This window comes from Neofelis nebulosa, chromosome 16 (assembly GCF_028018385.1).
Source record: "Neofelis nebulosa isolate mNeoNeb1 chromosome 16, mNeoNeb1.pri, whole genome shotgun sequence".
In the NCBI taxonomy this organism is placed as follows: Eukaryota; Metazoa; Chordata; class Mammalia; order Carnivora; family Felidae; genus Neofelis; species Neofelis nebulosa.
Window position 1 is genome coordinate 3,223,409 of NC_080797.1, and position 21,885 is coordinate 3,245,293.

The 21,885-nt window shown below is 56.0% G+C and overlaps 2 protein-coding genes across 22 annotated transcripts in view; one reads left to right on the top strand and one right to left on the bottom strand.

The window, feature by feature from the left end:
- The window catches only part of NDEL1 (nudE neurodevelopment protein 1 like 1), a 99,431-nt gene that overhangs the window by 47,804 nt on the left and 29,742 nt on the right, over positions 1-21,885 (top strand). For 8 of the 14 annotated variants that reach the window (XM_058703111.1, XM_058703110.1, XM_058703109.1 and 5 more), the window contains one exon: positions 99-250. In XM_058703111.1, coding sequence (XP_058559094.1) covers positions 99-250 — 152 coding nt within the window. Of the gene's footprint in view, positions 1-98; positions 251-3,350; positions 3,386-6,742; positions 7,502-21,885 lie in introns of those variants that run through there. The other 6 variants (XR_009254772.1, XR_009254771.1, XR_009254770.1 and 3 more) reach the window with 5 other exon arrangements.
- Positions 16,203-21,885, bottom strand: part of MYH10 (myosin heavy chain 10) — a 132,184-nt gene continuing 126,501 nt past the window's right edge. For all 8 annotated transcript variants that reach the window (XM_058703103.1, XM_058703102.1, XM_058703100.1 and 5 more), the window contains 6 exons: positions 20,695-20,783; positions 19,817-19,940; positions 19,525-19,733; positions 18,508-18,616; positions 17,404-17,576; positions 16,203-16,601 (listed from right to left, as the gene is read on the bottom strand). In XM_058703103.1, coding sequence (XP_058559086.1) covers positions 16,457-16,601; positions 17,404-17,576; positions 18,508-18,616; positions 19,525-19,733; positions 19,817-19,940; positions 20,695-20,783 — 849 coding nt within the window. In that variant the 3' untranslated portion in view covers positions 16,203-16,456. The remainder of the gene's footprint in view (positions 16,602-17,403; positions 17,577-18,507; positions 18,617-19,524; positions 19,734-19,816; positions 19,941-20,694; positions 20,784-21,885) is intronic.

The window sequence follows — 21,885 nt, forward strand, 5'->3', positions numbered from 1 at the left end:
AAGTACAATTTTAGTCTTGAAATAGAGTGTCTTAAAATGCAGATTTTCGTGTACAGCTACTGTTTTGACAACCAGATCATTCCTCCTTCTTTCCGTAGGCTTTAGAATCCAAATTAGCGGCTTGCAGGAATTTTGCAAAGGACCAGGCATCACGAAAATCCTATCTTTCAGGGAATGTTAACTGTGGGCTGATGAACAGCGACAGCACAAAGTTCCCTCGATCAGGACACACGTCTTTCTTTGACAAAGGGTAAGTCTTGGGCCTTTTAAGTGATAGTTTGGAGCAGTGACGTCGCACGTTATTAAGCGAGCTTATGGAACTTCGGAAAGGTAAGCTCTGTCCGGTGAGCCTACCTGAGATGGTGTCACCCAGATCTCGGGGGAGCCGAAATCTGTTGTCTTCAGGTCCCCATGGAGTCTGTTGCCCTGGGAGCTCTGAGGCTTCCGTCTCGGGAGGCAGACTCTTGCCAGGCAGCAGTGTTAGGCTCTGGGTATTCAGGGTGGCCGTGGTACTGTCCCTGCGGTCAGGGTGCTTCAAGGCTGGGAGACGTTCTCGGCCAGTTTGCAGTAAGGGTGGACGAGAGCGCTGTGGTCGTGACCGTGCGGACTCTGCGTTTTAGAAAAATACGAACCCTCTGGATCAAAGACAGTTCAGGAGGCACCGGTGCAGTATGATGAGAAGGTGGTTTTGGGGAGTTGAGAGTTAAAAAAAAAAAAAACTGGCGTAAGTTGGAAGCAGTGGCGCGCCCTCAGTGCAGCAGGTTCCAGCTGGTACAGGTGCGTAAAGAGTAAACATCCTTACGCCTATTCCTAGGCACATAGGGTCCTGTTTTTCTGCGTCTGCCGTGTGCTTTTGAGAGTCTGTGGGGCTGTACCTTAAATATTGCTCTGCTGCTCCCTACACGACTTAGGCTTTTGAGATCTTTCCATGTCAGCACATATTGTCGTACCTCGAGTGAAAGAGACCGACGCTGCACGGTTAGCCTTTGGACGTGCCTTGATTTAGCTACAACCGGTTAGGACCGTGGTCTGGGTAGGCTGACCTCGTCACCTCACGTAGCCGTTCCCGGAACAGCGGCTGAGGCACCGTGAGCCCTTGCTTGTTTTTTGAGTCGTAGAGGCTGTTCTTGTTCTATGAAAGCGATACAGATGCAAGTCTAGAGATTTGCAGCTTTTTTTTTTTTTTTTTTTTTTTAAGAGAGACAGAACAAGAACTGGGGGAGGGGCAGAGAGAGAGAGAGAGAGAGTGAGTGAGAGGGAGAATCCCAAGCAGGCTCCATGTTCAGCACAGGGCCCAACGCTGGACTTGATCCCATGACCTTGGGATCATGACCTGAACTGAAATCAAGAGTCAGACGCTCAACTAATTGAGCTGCCCAGGCGCCTCTAGAAACTTCAGTTTCTTAAAGGAGCTCTCCTCACTATGGCACATTTAGGGAGGACTAGATGTGGCACACAGTCCGCTCTGAACAGCGCCTTTTGTCCACCCTTGCGGAGTGTTCTGGGTTCTCTCTTTCCCTTACGGGAGTTCTTCCTTTAAGTATACACATTTCAGTAAGGAGTACATTCTAGAATAGCAGTATATGAATCAGAGCTTCATTCTGACCGTTGGGATTCCTCAGGGAGCGTAAGTATAAAATTAATTTTCCTCAGGTGTAGGGGTTTCAGGCAATCTTGAGGAGTGCCTGTTTTCATACTGTAATGGCAAGCGGAATAAATAGATACTTTACATGAAAGTTGCCATTCACAGGGGGAGTTTAGGGGTAGTTTTCCTGAGCGATGAAAACAGTACCTAATTTTTTTTTCCAACTTGTGATTTTTGCAACTTGTAATTAGCCTGCAATAGAGTAGTTATTAGTCTTTACCTGGCATCATACTTCTTGCCTCAGATGCCCTGTGACGTGAGAACAGGTGTGAACCAGAAATGGACTGGTTGGAGGGATGCCTTTGTATGTAGAGGGTCCTTAGAACAGTCATGATGAGGGAGGGGTAACATGGTCAGTTCAGGGTCACTGCTTCTGGCTTCTTCCTGAGCGCTGATGCAGAGCCCCGGGGCAGGGATGCCCAGAGATGGACCCAGTCTAAGGTAGTTGTGGAGGATTCGGAGTAACCTGGAACCAGGCGTGGGCTTTGGGCACTGTCGCGGAGCCCCTGTCCCCTGAGGAACATCCTGGATGCACGTGTAGGCTTTATTTTCGGAACCGAACCTGGAGGCGTACCTCCCGAGAGAAACAGTTACAGATGATATTTAGTTTTGGCTTAAATAGTACACATTTTTAATAGAACTATTTATGGTAAGAATTAAATGTGCTTATTGTGGGCCTGCCTTTTCCCAAGTGCTTAGTTTATGTGGATTGTACATACACACCCGGATATTAACCTCTTTCTGGAATTAGGTTTGTCTAGTTGCCATATCCCCGAGGCTCACTCTGGTGCTTTTGCTGTGTTTGTCCTTCCTTGCCCCTTTGCTTGGATTCTGGCTTCCTTCTGGCCTGCCTGGCTCTAAACTCTGCTTTTCTTCCTGCTGCCGCAGTGACTAGGTAAAATCTAACGATGCAGAAGGAAGGGGGGGGGGGAATAGCCCACCTCCCAGTTCCACTTTTCAGTCTGGCGGGTTAAAAGAAAAAACACCATTTCTTACAGAAGCGTAGAAGTGTGTAGTTGGACTTTTAGCAGCAGGAAAAACTTCATTTTAAAAAGCCTTTGGCTCTGGAACCTGCCTGTCCTGCGTCCTGCTCCGGAGGAGTGTGCCTGTGGCTCTGTCACTGAGCTTACCAGTGCCCCACGGTGAGGGAGGGGCTTCAGTAGAGGAGGTGCGAGCACGCGTGCCCGCCCCGCCCCTCCCCTTCCCTCCCCTTCCCTCCCCTTCCCTCCCCTTCCCTCCCCTTCCCTCAGAATCCTGAGATGCAGTGAGGCCTGACCACATGGAACCACACGATACCGCCCTCTCCCCAGATAGTAGTGCATGTGATTTGAAAATATCCTGTAAGTTCTGGCGATCTGAGGGCTTCCCAGAAACAGGGTTTTATCTAGTCTGGTCGCTTCTGCCGGTTTCTAGACTGTGGCTCGCTGGACCTCCTTCCCCGGCATGGCTCCGTGTCCTCAGCCACTGGTGGCCCTTTGTGTCGAAACCTCACGTGTAGCACAGCCACCGGACTTCTCTCGAAAACGTTGTGTTTTCTTCATCCGCTTTCGCTTCGTCTCTGTGGTAGCATGTACCCTGGTCTGTAAGCCGGCTCGTGTCGTTTGGGGTGTGTGTCGGTGGGTGTAGACTAGACCACTTTGAGGACACGCTGTGAAGATCGTACTTGTATTACTGTGTAATGTTTTTTCCTTTTTTTTTTTATTAGGCAAGAAAAAGTCCTATTTCCCACGTTGTTCATGGGTAACTGAATTTGTTTGCTGTGCTCCTTTCCTTCTTTCGCAGTCATGGTATATGGTGGAAGACGCATTAACAGAGTGGTGTTACTAACTGCATGGGGCTGACTCTGCTTTAACCAACTTACAGCCCGCGAGTGGCCTGTCAGGTTCCCGTTGGGCCGACTGTCCCCCTTCGTACTGGCTCGGCTGCGCAGGACAAGACAGTTGGTGGTGGCGGTCCTGGGGCCCTTGTGGCCAGCAGGCCTGCGACCCCTGTGACGTAGGGTCAGGGGCTGCGGTGATGACGCTGGAAGTCTGGGCGAGGGGGTGGAGTGTCCCTGTCAGGCCCGGGGATCACATCTGATTCGACTTGACGGGACTAGGGTTCTTCCTGCTACCTGGAGCCCTCTGTTTTCTCAAGGCAGGCGCCAGTGCTGGTGGGGGCTCTCTCCTCCACACTCACTCGTGTATCCCCAAGTATGCTGGAATGTTCTAGACGGACTTGTGTGTGTACGATCTGTCCTGTCAGGAATGCACCTTTCAGTTCGCAGAGCTGCTGGGGCTTGTGTGAGCATCCGTTCATCCAGGAGCTGGCACTCACGTAGCACCTCCGGCCTTCTCTCGTCCTGTCCTTGCTGCTTGGAAGGGTTCCGTCTCCGTGCTTTGTCTCTGTCACGAGAGATTTCTTGCCCTCCCGACTAGCTCTGTCTGCCTTCTCACTTCTTCTGTTGCTATTTTACAGCTGACCTTGGTATCTGCCCTTAGCTAGATTCTCCGTTTTTCAGACTCTCAAACCAGACTATGGTGGTAAGAGCATGACATTTCATAGCTTCTGGAACCTTTTTGGTGTAGGTGATTCCCAGATCTGGTTCTCCATCCCTGCCCATTCCCTCTCCACTGGGACATGTCCCTTCGGCTCTTTTGCTGCTCCTGAAACCAGATGCGAGGGGCAGGGGGTGTTGCTTCTCTTGGAGCCTTTTCCCCACTGCACAGCTTTCTGTTCCCCAGAGGACCTCGGCAGACAGCCTCCTCCTTCTGCTCCTCCTCCCTTCCTCCTCCCCCTTCCTTTTTCCCTTCCTTTGGTTTGTTTCTCTTTCTCTCTCTCTCTCTCTTCCCCTTCGTTCCTTCCCTCCCTTCCTTCCTCTTTCTTCTTCTCTTCCCCCTCGCCCCCCACCCACCCCCACCCGGCCTTTTACTTCCCACACCTTGACTCAGGTGCCCAGAGAGGCCCTGGCAGATTGTTACTCTCTCTGTGCATCATCCTGCCTTCAAATCAAGAATTCGCATTTCTGCCCACACAGAGGAATCGCCCACCTACTTGTTTTCCTCTTATATTCCGGATTGCACTGCTGCTTTCCCTGTTAGAGCTGGGCGGCATCGGGAGCACCGGAGTTGTTGCCGAGGGCTGTCAGGTGCCCTCTGACCAGGCGCAGACAGGGAAGAGATAATGTGGCCTGCGCCCCCATTGACAAGCTCACGGGGTGAGCCTAGGCTGGGCTTGGGCTTGCTTTGGTCTCTTTAGTAATAGAACGATAGGGATGAACTTGGCATTTTTTAAGGTCTATCTAGCTTGAAAATACAGGAACCCCAGCCTTAAACCTGCATGTGGGGCCATTCTCCTGGGGTTTTTGCACGTCCCTGGGGGAACAGGTGCTGGCCGCTGCTTGGTGCCCAGCGGGGCCTGTGCCATGCTCTGGGACCGGAGTCTGGTGGTCACATGTTTAAAGTGGAGGCCCGCCTCGTTGTTGCCGAGCGTCTAGGAGTAGGAAGTGGGTCCTGGGGCCCTGGGACTGGCTGGTTGAATGACAGCCGGGGCTTGTCCCGTGGAGGCTGCAGTGGCAGGCGGGGTGTGGCCCTGCCCTGAGGAGAGTCACAGGCAGAATGGAGAGGGTGATCTGAAGTTTTCACAGGTGATGAAGCCTGGATGTCCGCCCTCCCCGAGCCCAGAAAGGAAAGGGGAGCTCCTGGGTGTGCTCGCTGGGGGAGGGAGTTGGGGGGGGGGGTCACGCCTCCCAGAGCCCCTCCTCTTGCTCTTGGTCTGAGTGTACCCGGCTTGATTCCAAAGGCAGCATCTCTGCTCTGAGCTTGGTTACTTCAGAGTTCAGATGTTAACTCTTTCTTCAGAGTGGTCAGGGTCATTTGTCGTCTCTGTGCATGCCCGTTTCTCCGAGTTGCTTCTTCAGTGTGTGAAATGATGAACTGTAGGGTGTGTGTGTCTGTTCTCGTTCCTTTGAAGAGAACCTCTCTCCTTGAGCCCGTGTTCAACTCCCCGGACCCCTGTGATGAGCAGGTGGTGGCGGGGGGACAGCGATGGCACACGCGGCACGGTGCAGGCCCCGCGCTTGGCTGCGCCTCTCAGGTCGCGAGTGGGGCGGATTCCCCGGGAGTGTGTTCAGTATGGAAGGGCTGCATGGCTTCCTAAGAGAGGTCCCAGCCCTGTGCTCCTTCGCCGGCTGCTTCCTGTGGCTGTGGGGGCCGCTGGGCGGGGCTGGGGCACTCTGCGCCTTCTGGGCCTGGGTGCCGGGTGCTGGCTGCAGGCTCTGGGGGCTGGGCTGGGCTGGGCTGGGCATGGCACTCAGGCCTCTGCAGAGAAGCCTCCCCTGTCTGGCTCTGCTTGGGAAACAGTTTAACAGTTACTTCTTCCTCTGTCTTGTGAAGATATTCACGTGTAGTGTAGGAGATTGGGAAAACAAAGAAAAAGTATAAAGTATTAAAATTTACCCGCTACCCAGATGGAGGAAAAGTAACTCGTTAAATTTTTTTTCCGTAACATATATGATTTTATATACATATATGTGTAGCGTCCCCCTCCCCGCACATTCTAGCACATTCTAGATGTAGCTGCCTAGAAGTAACATCCATTTATATAAGAGGTTGCAGTTTAGAATCTAGCACCTAACTACTTTTTTCCTTCACGTCGTTGAACACATACAGGTCGGTAACTGCTCATTCTGCCTAGTGTTAATTATGTTCTGAGTATTTCCCCGTGCTATTAAAGAAGGCTGTGGCATGTGTTTTTAATGGCCGTATAGAATTCATTGTTGAGTTGCACCATCATTTATTTAGCGACTTCCCCGTTGGCAGACACTCAGCCCAGCTCCGCACGGGAGAGGTCAGGGCTGTGGCTGGCAGGATGGAGTTGCCGAGCGGGGAGCACGTAATCTCGCTCCGGCACCGCCGAGTTCTCAAGGCTCTGACCGGCTGGCGCCTTCCCGGCAGCCTCTCTCCCCGGGCCCCACGATCCTGCTGTGGGCCGGAAGGGGAGCGCCCGTAGAGGGCATGTGCATTTCTTGTCGGGTGTCGAGTGATTTTAAATGACAGTGTCTCTCTCTCCCCCCTCCCCTCCCTTCCCTTCCCCTCTGTGCTCTGGTCACCCCCACAGGGCAGTAAACGGCTTTGACCCAGCGCCTCCTCCTCCTGGTCTGGGCTCCTCGCGCCCGTCGTCAGCACCGGGTATGCTGCCTCTCAGTGTGTGAGTGCCCGGCCTCCGGGTGGGGGCGCCTGCCCTCCTCCAACAGCCCAGGACACCCACGCCTCGTCCCTCGGTGCCTGGGCCCGGCCTGGGCCCCTGCGTCTGCCTCCCCACGGCTGGCAGAGGGCAGGCTGCATGCGGCGGCGGCTGCTGGGCCCTGCCTGGCCCCAGGACTCTGCGCGATATCAATACTGGCTATTTCCTCTTCTCGCCGTGGTGCCGTTGGTCTCACGTGATTGCACTTTTGTGGGTCACAAGGTGGCACGTCCGTGTACTCCTTGGTCACTGGATGCAGAAGTACCCATCATCATCACGCCCGCCCCATAGCTCCCACCCAGCTGTACGGATAGGGTTTAGTTGTGTTTAAGACATTGCCGACCTTCTAGAAGGTCTCCCCCAGATCAGGTCAACACGTGCCCCCGCCCTGCCCCCCCAGCTCCCGCCAGCTCCCGCCCACGCTTCTTCAGCGCTCACGATCGCGTGTTCGCCAGCTCCACTCCCCACCGTGTGACCTGCTGCTGGTCGGGGGTCGGGAAGGTCACTGAGCTAGGGAACATTTTCTGCACCTTCTGATTTTACTTTAGCGGTTATCATTCCATAGACTTGCCTCCCAGAGCAGCGAAATGCCCGTCTGGACCCCAGCTAGCGGGAGCCTCTGGGGCCGGGGCACTCGGGGTGAGGGGCGGGGGCAGCAGCCTCCTTGCCAGCTCTCTGGTCCTTCAGTTAAGCGACATCTTTCAGGGCGTTTTGTTTTGTCCTCCGAGGGCCTGTCCACTTGTGTTAGGAAGCGTCGAGCGGCCCCATCCAGGGGGCTTCTGGTGGGCAGACTGGCCGTAAGTGGTTGCTCCCGATCATCTTGATTACTCTCATGCTGCATTTACTGTTTACATTTGTTTTATTGTACATAGGTTTGTAAACATTATCGCCTAAGATATTTATATATAACTTGGGCTTTGTAGCTTTTATTTATTCAGAACTCACACGGCATGTTAATGACTTACGATGGTGTCCTACTCTGGGCAGCGGCATAGGATCATCATGTGGTTAAAAGAAAATACTTCCCCTCAAGAAAATCTTTTAATGTGGAAACAATAAATTTCACAGAAAAAACCAAAACGAAACGGATTGAGGTTGCTTTATTGGGTTTCTGCCAGCCTGGGAGAGAAGACCAGAGTTGCAAAGCAGGTTCAGAAATGTCCCTGGGGTTCTGACTCGAGGTGTGCAGACAGATGGCAGCTGTGTGTGTGTGTGTGTGGGGGGGGGGGGGGGCGGTGCAAAGAAGAGCTGGGCGGTCTCCCGAGGAGGTGTCTGATGCAGGTGTTCTCATGCTGGTTCTTGGTGCCGGTCTCTGCTCGTAGCTGTGATTTCCAGGAGTTTCCAGGAAGGCCTGGGGCTGCACATGGTGGTCTGGGAAGAGGGAGGAGGGAGGGACAGGGTGGTGGATCCAGGAGCCGGCCCTCTGGATGTGTTGCTTTTAGGACATGTGTCCGTGTTCTGGGGCTGGATGTCACTTGGCTCTGGGCTTCTCTCCTCATCCCTCAGGTTGATGTTGGCAAGTGAGGGAAGATGCCGGGTGTTTGGGAGCAAAGACGCAAAGTGACTGGATTTGAGGGACGGGGAGACTGGGGCGGCTGTACGAATGGGTCAGGTTCTGAACCCTAACGCTTGTAATGATGAGTGAAAATAAACCAGATAGTCTGTAGTCTTAAAACTGTAAGTGAATGAAAAGCGAATCCGATTTGTAAGCAAGTAAGAAACACGAATAAGTCCGATACCTTTGTAAAAATTTCTTCTGTTAGTACGGGGCAGAACTACCCTGTTAGTCGGTTCGGAGATTGTGTTGTAAGCGGACTCACCGAGAGACCCTCGGGGTGCTGGGTGTGCCGGGCCTGGGTGCGCTGGCCGAGCAGTTGCGGAGAGAACTCGTCTCTGCTCCCAGCTTCTTTCCCAACCATCTGTGCAAGGATTGGATCCGATCAGAGGTTGAAGGACCTAGCAGGTCTCTGTGTTCATGCAGGAGCCTCAGATGGAAAACAGAAGTGGAGCTAATGCAGTTAAGGCACGGATGCGTCCCTGAGCCCTGAATCCTGCCCCTGGCTCCCAGATGATTTTTCACTTCCCTTCCAGCTAGACGCCCCTGGGATCATCCCCTGCAGACCGTTGGTCGGTGATGACTGGGGGGCGGGGGGGCGCTGGCTGCAGGAACCCATGTGTCTGTCATTTACCACGTGTTGCCACCTCTGGGTCCAGGAGAGCACGGGCCAGGTCCGTGAAAGGGCCGGGTAAGCTGCAGGCTTCAGGAGGAGACCCTCATGTATTTTTGGGTGTTTTTGTAGGGGCAGCAGCCCCTGGCACAGGAGCCCCTGAGGAAGCCGGCCGACTTCTTGGTCTTGTCCTCCGCCTTCCGTTTGGATCATTTGGCTGAAGAGGTTACTTTATACTTGCCCAGATAGTACGTTATGTCACCAGGCATGAAAGTTACCACGGACTTTTTAAAAAATATTTATTCTTGAGAGAGTGTGTGAGCAGGGGAGGAGCAGAGAGAGAGGGAGACACAGAATCCGAAGCAGGCTCCAGGCTCTGAGCTGTCTGCACAGAGCCCGACGCGCGGCTCGAACCCACGTACCCGTGCGATCGTGACCTGAGCTGAAGTCGGACTCTTAACCGACTGAGCCCCCCAGGCGCCCCAACCCTGGACTGTTTGCCCATCCAGCCGTCAGCCGCCCGTCTCAGTGTGCTCTCTCGCCAGGACTCCTGATGCCCTGCTTAGCCCGGCTCTCACGAACCCTTGAGGAGCGAGCCCTCCCTGCGCCGGTCCCCCCAGGTAGTGACACGCAGCTTCACCGCCCGTGCCCACCCCTTGCCCCCCAGACGCCTTCCTACAGGCGAGCAGGGGCCAGTGTTCTGCTTCCTTCCAGCCCAGAATAGCCAGAAACTGCACCCCATCAACTCAGTTAAGGGCAGAAGCCAGAGGTGTAATGCTGAGCTCAGGAGAGGACGGGAGAACGAGACACAGGTGGCCTGAGAGCAGGAAGAGCTGGCTCAGCCCAGCTTTCAGATGGGAAGGGGGGCGCAGAGTTTCCGTTTCGGGCCTGAGCTCACACAGCAAGGTCACAGAAAAGCCGGGACTGGAAACCAGCTTGGGTCTTTTCTGCTGTATGCTCCACTTTTCCAGGCTTGGGGCCTCGCTGGCTGGCCTCGACTCTGTTTCATGTCTCAGGAGATGGGCTGGTTTTGGCTGCTTGGAAACGACGAGCCGTGGGGGCTCACACAAGCTTGGTCTCCCAGGCCTGTGCCGGTCGGGTACCGACTCTGCTGCTCCCAGCCGGCCCTTCCGAGGGCCAACGTGGACACTGGCACCTCTGGGAAAGGGGAGGTGTTCGGGGGCGGAGAGCCGTCCTGCCTGGCTGCTGGCTGCTGGTGGGAACGAGGCCAGCCCGGGGATGGGTCCCAGCAGTGAGGTTAGAGGACGCTAAGATGAGCCTTTTCATCATTCCAGCTTTACTTCATCGACTGTGTTCCTGTCTATATTTGCCCCAAAGTTTGAAGCAAATTGAGAACATTAGCTGGACCTTAAAAACGGAGGCTTGTTGCTTGAGTCTTTCCTAAAAATGGGGGCCGGGTGAGGAGGCGTGTTTGTGAGTCACTTCCCTGTGACTTCACGCGTCTTACCTGAAAACTGGTCCCGTGGCAGTTAAAAACATGATACACGGGGGAACGCGGTATCCCTTTTGTAAGGATTAACGTGGCGGACTTCCTTTATCAGCTAGCGCGCGTCAAGAGGCAAATTTGAAACGAGAACACAGCTTGCAGGTGCTGGGGCCGGGCGACCACATGGGGTTGGCCATTCAGAGTCACGCTTGCCCCCACAGGTCTTCTGCTAGGGTTTCCTGTCCGCTCTGAAGCCTCCCCGAGGGAAACGAGGCACGCTGAACCCAGATCTGTCCGTCTGTGGGGTGTTTTCTGATACCCCCGTCACGATCTGTCACGATCCGTCGGTGGGAGGCGAGGGAGGAGGGCACTCGGCTGGCAGGCCTGGGCAGTAGGTTCTCTGGCACGCGCTTGGATTCACGGTCAGGAGAGGGAGGTCTGAATGAGCTCAGAGCCCCGTTGCTCCCTGTAGGTAGTCGGTGGAGTTAAGAAACACGGTTTTTTTGTCTCCAAAGATAGTGATTGCTTTAGCCAGGGAGGAAAAAAAATCAAGTTCCGTTGTCACCTAGGATTTAGGAGAATAGGTACACTTTTGCATTACTGGTGTCACTAAGTTACTCTCTGTAAGTTTTTGATCAGTGTAGCAGTGGGATCTGCTAGGAAAACTCTTCTCTTTCTCCTTTTGGGAAAATCGCCCATAGCAGTAAGGACGAATAAAACAGTCTCGGCGGCATTAACGTGAATGTCTGATGGCCGGGGAGTGGTCAGGAGGACTACGTAGCCGAACAGGATACCACGGAGCCGTTGAGATGTGGGCGTGCGGACGTGCTAACACATGGGGATGGGAGTAGCCACTGGGAAATGGACACGGATGAGCGTGTTGTCTGCAGCTTTATTTAAAAAAAAAAAAAGAAAAGAAAAAGATGCAAATAGTTTGTTCTACAGTTGCCTGTGAAGTTGCCCAAATTCATTTTTCAAAATGGAAGTGACCAAACAGATTTTCTTTCCTGGGCCAAGTTGGCCCGGAGACCTCTGTGCTGAGAATTCGGGCCGGGAGCACAAAGCAGGGGCTCCCTGACCTCTGCCGGCCGACTGGTCGTCCCTGTTGGGCAAGTTAAAAATACACATACCCCTCAGGCTCCCCAGAATCTCCTAGAATCTCAAACCCAGCACCCGTAAGATACACCTTTATTTTGTGACCCATTAAGAAAACTGCGCCAAGGGAAATGCTCGTTTAGACTTTTTATATTTATTGAAAGAGCTCTTTCTGACCACGTTAGGCACGTTTCCATATCACGGTTCATAAATAAAAAGTAAAACAGAAGAGGTGTTCTTGAAATTTTGCACTGTGGTTCCGGCGCTCTGAACTGTCACCGCCCAGAGTTCTGTTGTGTTTCCCCAAACAACGTTGTCCTCTGGGCCATGGTGGGCGTTGGTGACGTTCAGCACTACTGAAGAGCTTTATTTTGCTCTTGGCTCCAGAAGTTTCTTCTAAGTTGCTGATACTTACTCTGCAAGGTCTGATGTCGGGCTTTCCCGACCTGACCAGGAGGAGCCTGGCGATGACAAGGTCACAGTTGCCCCTTGTTGATGGCGATCGTGGGAGATGATGCCCATATGTGAGAACATGGGCATCTCAGAATCTGTGCAGCACAGCACTTCGAGGGAGGGCTGTGTCAGAGCCAGTGTTTCACGGTCTTGATTGTGTCACGTGACATCATTAAATAAGGTTTCATGACATCCGGGCAGCAGGGAGGGAGCCATTAGGCTACTCAAAAAATAAACAGACCTCGCTGACTTACTCAGATGCGAATTTCTGGTTCCGCATCCTTGTTAGAGAGTTTCGCGTTTGATTTCTGGCAAGAATTGCATGAGACCCTTCACGCGATTTGCTAGATTCCCCAATGGCAGCCGGGCGTGCAGGGTCCTCGGCTGGTCCTCCCAGCTGGCACAGGACACGGCGTCTTAGCCAACGCCTGGGATGCGGGAAAGCTGTCGGTGCAGACGTATCCCTCCCAGAGTGACTGGAAGCCTCTGCGGATTGGGACTTGGCTCTGGTCTCAGCTGCAGCTTCACGCCCTGTCCTGGAACCAGGGGAGAGAAGCCACCGTCTCACTTCCTAAACTTTCCAGCCCATGGCCTGTTCCACTACGGGTTCTTTCTTTTTTTTTCTTCTTTTTTTGAGGTGGTCACGTTCCACCTGACAGGGTGTGGTGTTTCCTGGAGTGTGACAACTGTGGGCACTCTTCTTCCCCAGCCTTGACAACAGCCACCTCTCTGTCCCGACCACACTGGCTTCAGGAGGAAGGGGCCACAGGTCGGTCAGACCCAGAGCCATAGGGAGGGCTGGCTGGGAGCAAGTTTGGTGCTCTGGCCCATACTTCACCGATGTTGGGGTTTCCAGGGATGGGGAAGATCGGTGGCAGTACGGAAATGTGACAGGGCTGGTCTCTCTGATGGCGGGGTTTCCGAAGTATACTCTCGGGGCTCCTGGGCGGCTCAGTCGGTTACGCGTCCGATTTCAGCTCCGGTCATGAGCTCACGGTCTGTGAGTTCGATCCCCGCGTCCGCCTCCGTGCTGACAGCTCAGAGCATGGAACCTGCTTCGGATTCTGTGTCTCTCTCTCTCTCTCTCTCTGCCCCTCCCCTGCTCATGCTCTGTCTTTCTCTGTCTCAAAAATAAAATAAAAACATTAAAAAAAAAAAGTATACTCTCAAGCCAGCCAGGCTAGGGACAGGTCTGTTATCCCCACTAAAGCAAATTAAAATAATCTCTGGGCCATCTGCATTAAAAAAGGAAGCGCCTGCCGTGTTCTGCATGACAGCTCGGAGGTAAAACCCCAGCAGAGCCCGACTGCGTCTCAACCTCATCTCGGCAAAGGACAGGGCTTCTCCCCGGTCCGGCCTGAAATCTTCCGCACGATGTGCCAGGCCCCTGCTGGGTGGCAGCTGGCTGGCTTGAGTCTCTGACCCGCTCGGAGCCCCGCTCCCGCACACCCTCTTCCGTGGGCTGCCTCTCCTTGGACTACAAAGCGGTGGCTTGTTAGGAGAGGTTCCTTCTGGCCAACGTCTTTGTGGAATCTGGAATGGGACCGGTCCACGCAGGTGACGTGTCTCCTGATTGTGCTGGCGCGGGACGGCCGAGCGGTGTGGGAAACACCGTTACCGCTGTCGACGTAACACCAGTTAAGCCGGCCACCAGGCAAGGGTTCCTGCTTTTTGCGAAAAGCTCCAAGTCCACAGACGCCTGGGTAGGATGTTGAACGTGAGGGTGAGGACACGCGTGAAACGTACTGCACTCCTCCTCTTGTGTGGTAGTGACACAGGACAGAGGGAGCGCTTTTGCCTTTTTTTTTTTATTACATCCCCACCACAGCCAGGCAGCCTGGCCAACCAGAACCGGCCTGACCGGAGACTGTCATGGAATAGAAAAAAAAAAAAAATCCACATTCTCTAGGGGGTTGTGTGTTCCCTCGTGTTTCATTTCAGCCTCTCCTCATTGGCCTACACTAGGGAGGCTGCCCTTGGATCTCACCCCTGAATCCTCCCCAAAGCATTTTAAGAAAAAATTTTTTAACGTTTATTTTTGAGAGAGAGAGAGAGAAAGCGCATGAGCAGGGGAGCAGCAGAGAGAGGGGAGGCACAGAATCCGAATCAGGCTCCAGGCTCTGAGCTGTCAGCACAGAGCCCACGCGGGACTCAAACCTGCAAACTGCAAGATCACGACCTAAGCTGAAGTTGGACGCTTAACCGACTTGAGCTACTCAGGCGCCCCCCCCCTTTTGTTTTTTTATTTTTGAGAGCGTGAGCAGGATTTGGGGAGGGCAGAGCGAGCAGGAGATGCAGAATCTAAAGTGGGCTCCGAGCTGTCAACACAGACCCCGAAGTAGGGCTTGAACCCACAAGCTGGGAGATCGTGACCCGAGCCGAAGTTGGACACTTCACCGAGCCACCCGGGCGCCTCTACCCAAAGCATGTGCGGACGTCCTGCCAGAAGCCATGGTCTGAAACCGCTAGAAACGCGGAATCCGGTAATGAGCACTGGTTGGTGCCCGAAACCCTCCTGAAGGCTTCATCTCGCAGCCCTGAAGTGCCCCCTTTTCCACTAACCGTTGGGTCTCCAGCCCCAGCGGCCCTTCCCCCCCCCCCCCCCCCCCCACGTGTCCACTCGCCGGGGCCACTGTGTGAGCAGGACTCCTAGCCAAGCCTGCCCAGAGAGCTAGTCCGTCACCCCTCAGCTTCTGGGAGCACAGCGCCCTCGGAAACGGCGGCCTGGCCGGCCGCGTTTAGAGTCTGGAGTTCACAGCCTCCAGTCAGAGCCCGGGTGGGACGTTGAGAACAGAAGATGAAAACAGATTCCACGTTTACACGATTATTGTCGTTTATTGAGGTCTGTTTATTCTCAACGGGTGCTTTTTCCTCCAAGTAAACAGAGCAGGCGTAAATATCTATAATGAATAAATTTATTGTCTTACAAAAATCATTGTCTAGAAATATGGGAATACAAGAAAAAAGATTCTTTGCAGTCAGGTGTCTGGTGGTCAACAGCCAGTACAATTCGTAAAGGGGGGGAAACCAAAGGTTCCAAACCCACATGACAAATTCTTCCTAACAGATGTTAAAGCTTTTAACCCAAAAGGTTGGTGTTTTCAAGCACGTTGCAGAGGATCAAGGATTTATAATTAACACTGATTCATTGTCACTGAATGTTTATAATACCACTTTGACTAGAGAGGTACATGATATGAAGCAAAGTCAGAACTTATACAGTAAGTTGTTACAGAGGCAAATAATGTATTTAACGTTGTCTTAGTACTGTAGTGTCTAAGGCACTTTCTGTAATGTCAGTTTGCTTAACTATCAACCAAAAACAGAATGCTAAATGTTCACTGTAACACTGTCCGGGGGGCAGGGAGGAGGAGAAATGAAAAAAGATTCGCGTCCACGGGCATGTCAACATTCAGGCAGATGGCATCGGTTCCCGAGGTTCGGTAAAACCTCCTCGACAAACTTGGAGTGAGTCTGGGACACAAAACTACTGTTTCCATTTTGGGCTCAAAGCAGCGGCTGAATTTGCAAAGGTCGGCATGCGAGCCTGGCTGGGGGGGGGGGGAGGGGGGGGATGGGGGCTTTGGGCCACCCTCTGCCCGGGGCTGCGCCTGCGCCTGGACCAGGACTAGCGAGCGCACGGGCAGGGCCTGGGGGGCTCAGGGTCCGCGTGGGACCGCCACCCGCGGCCGCACGGACCGGCCCTGGCCGGGGACCGATCACAGGGAGAGATGTGGCGACGTCGCCAACTCATGGTGACCCCGAACGGATGCCGCTTCCCCCCCAACGCGACCCCACCCTCCTGGTCTTTCCGAAGCCCCCTTCACAGTTTGCTCACTGAAATAGTGTCGATCGTTATTCGGAGGAAATATAAGGAGATACGAGTGCAGCTTACGTTCCACAATGTTCTAAGAGACTGGATGTGGCTGAGGAGTCAGGGGCCACATGAACACAGAACTAAGTTACCTGTCTGTCGACAGAGAGCATGCAGAGCGACTGGGCAGCCACGGGGGGGGGGGGGGGTGGGAAGAAGGGGAGGGCTGCCCCCCCCCCCCCCCCCCCCCCGATAACCCAGCGACTGGCAATGAGGGTCTGGAGTTTGTCTGGAAAACGATTTCTCTTCTTAACATGGATTATAAAATGGTCTCTTGGTGGATATATGGAAAATAGATGCAAGGATGAGACAGTCTGTTTAATAGGTGTAGGTTTTGTGGACGTATATATATAAAACGGGGAGCAACTGTACTTAAATCTGAAGCAGGATACAGTATGTGGAGGCCGGAAAGCCTTAAGACACAGTTGATCTTTCAGGAAGGAATCCCAGAGCTCGCCAGTTTCCTCAACGTGTGGGAGGCCCCGAGGCAGGCTGGCGCCGGCCGAGTCCCCACCGTCCCTCTGTACCGCCTCCGCTGGCTTCCTGGGGCTCTACTCGGACTGGGGCGGCTGCGTCTCATTGACGTCACTGGTCTTACTCTCCGTGTCGTCGTCCGACAGCTCCAGCGAGGCCCCTTCGATGTGCAGCTGACGCCGGCCAGACCGGCTGGAGGAGAAGCTGATGGGGCCGCCCCGCCTGGAGAGGACAGACACAGAGCAGACGACGGAGCTGTGCGGTGGTTCCGCCATCTCCGGGCTCGAGCTGGGCGCCCTTCCTCAGGACGCCGCGTGGGGTGGGCGGGCGGGGTCAGGAAAGGCCCTGCGGCCGCCTCTCCTGCACCCCCGCCAGCACGGGGTGCACCCAACGGGAGGGCCCCGGCCTGCGACGCCCGAGCCAGCTGTTGTGACAGAGATGGGAAGGAAGACGGACAGAGGCAGGGTCCTGCCTGCCGACCAAGCAGCAGCATTTCTACAGCGGCCAGACAGGCCGTGTTTTATCGAGGCTTTGGGGGCCAGGAAGGTCTCCGGTGCACGTTCTCGTTTTGGCTTTTTTTTTAGAACCCTTTGTATGTAAAAACGTCCTTAGCTTGCTGTGCACAAAGCAGCGCACGGCCTGTTCGCTGACGCCCATGCTGGCACGTTCTGAGAGGGAGCGTGGGGCTCTGGCGCAGGCCGGAGTCCGTGTGGGGAGGAGGGCGACAGCACCGGGGCCCCCTTGCCGCGGACGGCCGGACAAGGACGGACACCTGGCCTGGCCCTGCGGCTTCGTGCCGGGCATTCGCGTGGTCCACTAATCAGGGGCGCGGGACCGCTGAAGGTCGGGAATCCCGAGGGGGTGAATGCAAAGCGATTCGGGGGCGAGAACGAGTAACCGCACGTGAACCTGAGCGGGCCTCCGGCCCGGGCGCTAGGCCCACGGACGCGGCTGCTGGCCAAGCTCCCGCCACGGACTCTCCCGACACCCAGCGCCTGTCCCGGAAGCCCCTGGGGTCGCTCACCTCAGCCGGTTCTTCAGAGTGCTGACCTCGCGGCTCAGGCCCTCGTTGGCCTCCGTGGCATCATCCAGCTCCCGCTGGAGTTTACGCCGAGACGCGTTGGCACGCGTGGCTTCCTCCTCTGCTTCCTCCAGCTGCCGTTTCAGCTGTTTCATCCTGGCGTTGGCCTTCTCCATCTTGGGGAGGTCACGGGACCAAGTCGGGCCACAGCGGGGAGACCAGAGTCAGCACGGCCACATCCTGAGCATCTAGCACAGCTCACCACCCCGAGAGCACGTGAGCGCACACATGTACGTCCGTGCACACACACACACGGGGGATGGGCTGAGCCTCTTGGTCAGCCTGCCACTCTCAGCAAAGCCAGTGTCTACCAAGCAAACCATATACTAAAGGAGACTGAAAACATGTAAGATCCTACCCCCCCCCCCCCCCCCGCCCGCCTTGAGTTTTCCGCAGAAACGACACAGTTTAGGGTCTTCACGGGAGTGCCCCGTGGGATCATGAGGAGGGATCCCTCTTCCTGCAGGGTACGAGAGCCAACGATGTGGACGGTCTCCAGCCCTAGCAGGTGGCAGTTTCTACAGTCCGTTCAATGCGGGTGTCTTGGAGGGTACGTTTGGATTCAAGTGCAGAGCCGTCCGGAGAGCGGACACTGGAACTCTGTGACGCAGACACGCGCCAGTGCCTCGCGGGTCTCACCCTCCCGGAACTGCCCTGGGTGTCGCTAGGTCCCGAAGGTGGGGGACGGAGGGAGAGCCTGAGTGGAGCCCGCCTTCCCTCCCCGTGTCTGCGGTGACGAGTCTCATCACGGCAGAGGAGAGCCAGAGGGAGAGCAGGGCTCCCCAGGCAGCAGACCGAGCGGACGTGGCCGCGGCAACCGGTCCCCTTAGCGCTTCCCCTCGATGCGGAGACAGAGGTGCCTGGGTGCAGGCGAGAAGACCCCGCAGGTCCCGCACACGGCACGTTTCTTTTGTCCGTGTCCAGCCTGAGTCCAGCCAGTGCCCAGGAGCTGCTCTGGGCCTTCAGGGGGAGGACGGCACACGCTTTGTGACACTTTCTTGTCCTCGCCAGTCAGCCGGTAACGCCGGGCCCGCCTTCTTCCCTTACCTGTTCTTTGTACTGATCTGCATGGCGACGCTCGTCTTCCACCTGCATGAAGATCTCCTTCAGCTTCTTCTCCGTGCGGCGGACTAGCTTGTTGGCGGCTGCCCGTTCCCTGTTCAAGTGACCAACGCGTTAGTGTTTGCAGCTCTAGAAACGATAGCTGAACGAGGACAGTGTTTTTAAGGTCCTTTTTGTCCGGGAGAGGACACAAGCTAGACTTTTTCCAGGACCTCTGACCAGAATGATGGTGTAATTACTGTGGCCCGGAAACCTTGGTTTCCCCTCTGCTTAACGTTTGGGTTCCCTCTCCCGTATCCTAATGGCGCCAGGCGGAAAACGTGCATGTGTCGGGGCTTGACACACGGCTATCGGTCGCTTTATTCAGTGATCTTCTCAAGGGCAAAGCTACCTGTCCCATAAACTGAATTCAGACTTTTTGAGGACAAAACTTTGGTTACTCTAATTACCTAACTTTTTAGCCTAAAAACCAAGCAAACCAAGACCCACTTTATTAACTGACCGTTTCAATTAAAATTGACGGACTGCCTACCAAGACGCTAGGGGCTAGTGCGGCTCTAACAGTGACTCTTGTTGGAGCCAAGCTAATCAGCAGGCTTCTAGACGGGCCCACACAGGCCCTGATAGGCCACATGGAGAACTGCACTGAGAACAGGGAATGTTCTTTTGTTCCTTCACAGACGTGATGCAAAAATGGACAGCCAGGGAGTTAGCTGGAAAGGGCGAGTCACGTTAATTACGGCGGCCGCCAACAAGCCCTTTTATCCAGACGCAGTGGAGTCTGGACAGCGGGAAGCCCGGGGTTCGTCTGGCACCAGGAAGTCACCAGCACGGGCTGCCACCACCACCTTCTGTCTCCCACTCGGGTGACAGGTGTCCCCGTGCCACCAGAGGGCCAGGGGCGTGTGGCAGTCTGGGCTGCGGCTCCCGGGCTCGGCCCGGACCCGGCCTGCAGTGGAGACGCAGGGAGGTCTGGGGGTGAGGGCGGCCGCACCCTCTTACTTGGCTTCCTGCTCCAGCTGCTCCTCCAGCTGCCCGATCTTGGCTTCCAGGGCCGAGATGGTGGCCTTGAACTTGGACTTGACGGTGCCCTCCAGTTCCTGCAGCTTGGCCTTGAGCTCCTTGTTCTGCCGCTCCAGCTGCTGGCGCGCGTTGTCACTCTTCTGCGCGGCGCTGCGCTCGGCCGCCAGCTCTGCGTTCAGCGTGTCCACCTGGAGAGGAGAGCCGGGCTGAGTCGCTCGCGCCACGGGGGCGGCGCAGCCCTTCCCGGGCGCCGGGCCGCGGCGCGGGCCACCTGCAGCGTGGTCTTGCGGAAGCGGTCGTTGAGCAGCTCCGTGTTGCTCTGCTCCTCTTCCAGCTCCTCCTCCAGCTGCGCGATCCGCGCCTCCAGACGCCGCTTCTCATCCAGCAGCGCAGACCTGGCCGGGCGGGGAGGGGACAGCGGTCAGAGCGGGGGCCGCGGCGCGACCCCGGGAGCTCACCTCCCCGCCGCCGGAGCTTTCTGGGCTTTCGTCTCTCCCCCGCACCCATCCCCGTCCCCCAGTCTGTCCACAAGCCCCGGCGAGGACGCTTCCGAACCCGCCACCCCAGCCCGGGCCCCGTCCCTTCTCCCTGCCGCGCCTCCCTCTGTCCTCCACGGCCCGGGCCCACCTCCAAAATGATCCTGGCACCCTCTACCCTGGACTGTGCTAGAAGAGGACCGTGATGAATCCTCAGGGCAGTAATTAAATGGAGAAAGAGTCTTCACTGGAAAAAACTAGGACTTCACGAGAAACGCGTTCAAAGTCTTAAGGCATCTGCTTGCCAAGCCTCGCGAGCCTGGGCGTGAAGACCTGCGCGGCCGGGCCGCACGGCCTGCGCCAGTCGGGCTATAGCTCCAACTGTGCCTCCTTCACTCCTGCGGTGGGAATGGCTGGTGAGGGGGTGGGGCCTGCCTGGGTTGTGCGGCCGACCGGCGCCAAGGCAGTCTGGACGCTCAGCAACTTGTGCCCGTCCGTGCAGGCTCCGAGCGGATGAGCAAGTCAACTACGGACTTCTAGATGCCAGACGACCCGGCCTTCCCGGTGTGACAGGTGTGCCCCCAGGGGGATGGGCGGCAGGCGCCTGAGCGGGGAGGGTCGCACCGTCGCCGGCTTCTAGCCCATTCTTCCCGCCCGCTGCCAGGAGACTCACTTGCCAGAGGCGCTGTTGGCGATCTCGTCGGCCAGCTCGTCCCTCTCCTGCTCGGCGTGGCGGCGGGCTCGCTCAGAGGAGGCGAGTTCCTAAGGAAGGTCGGAGCGGGATTTAAGCTCCGGGTAACGGGTTCCTCGAATGTGAAGCCTGCCGGCCGCGGCCACCCTGGCTCGGGCCCCCTTGCTGCTGCCGGGCCTGAGAGATTAAGCCACAGCCTGGCTGAAGACAAGCCGGGTGACGTGCTACTGTCCACGTCCTTCCGCACAACTGTCCCCAGAGGGACTCCTGGTCCACGGGAGGGCTCTGCTGCCATTTCCAACGGAAGAGGCAGCTCTGTTCCCACCCTCCCTAGAAAGCGGGTGTTTCTTAATCCTAAACTCGGCACAGACCTCCTGCAAGCCCGCAACTATACCGGCTCACGGTCTTGAAGGACCTGTCACATACACAGTAGTGCAGTTTGGAGGTCAGGTCCACGGGACTGACCAGTGAACATCAAGGTCCCAGGAAACACGGTAGTTGTGCAGGGAAGTGAGGACCACAGCTCCCGTGGGGAGTGTCGGCGAGGGTGAGCCCTCAGGCTTGTGCACTAAGCAGGGCCTGGCTCCCGAAGCAGGTGGGAGGCAGGATCTGAGGCGGTGCGGGGCTCTCTGTGAACCGCAGGCCGGGCCCGTCCTCTGGAGGAAGAACTGCCTGGTGCGCGGCTTTTCCACAAATTTCTTCGGAAGAGGGTTCGCCACCGGAGGCAGCCAGGGTGCGTTTCTTAGCCCACGTGGGTCAAGACTAAAATCCTGTTCTCGGGATTTGAGAGCTGCGCCGTTTCCCTTACTGCACAGGTGAGGAAACGGAGGCCTAACGGATGACGCGATCCGCCAAGTGCCAAGACTGGTGGGCGGCAGAAACTCGGGGTTCTGACTCTCCCCGTCTGGGCCTCTTGCCACCGGGTGGCGCTTCCTGAAAATGCCGGATTTGGCAAAAGCACAGCTTTAAAGATGCCTGTGGGGCAGGGCCGCATAAAGAGTTCGCCCGTGTGCTTGGCACGCGCGTTCACCTCTTACGTTAGCGCACGGGACGTAGGCCAAAGGCCCGGGTTCCGGCACATGCCGTCCTGACCCGTGGGGTGGAGCGAGCCCAGCTGGGAGGCGGCAGCCACGATGCTCTGGGCCCGACCCCAGGGCCTCTGATCAACAAACA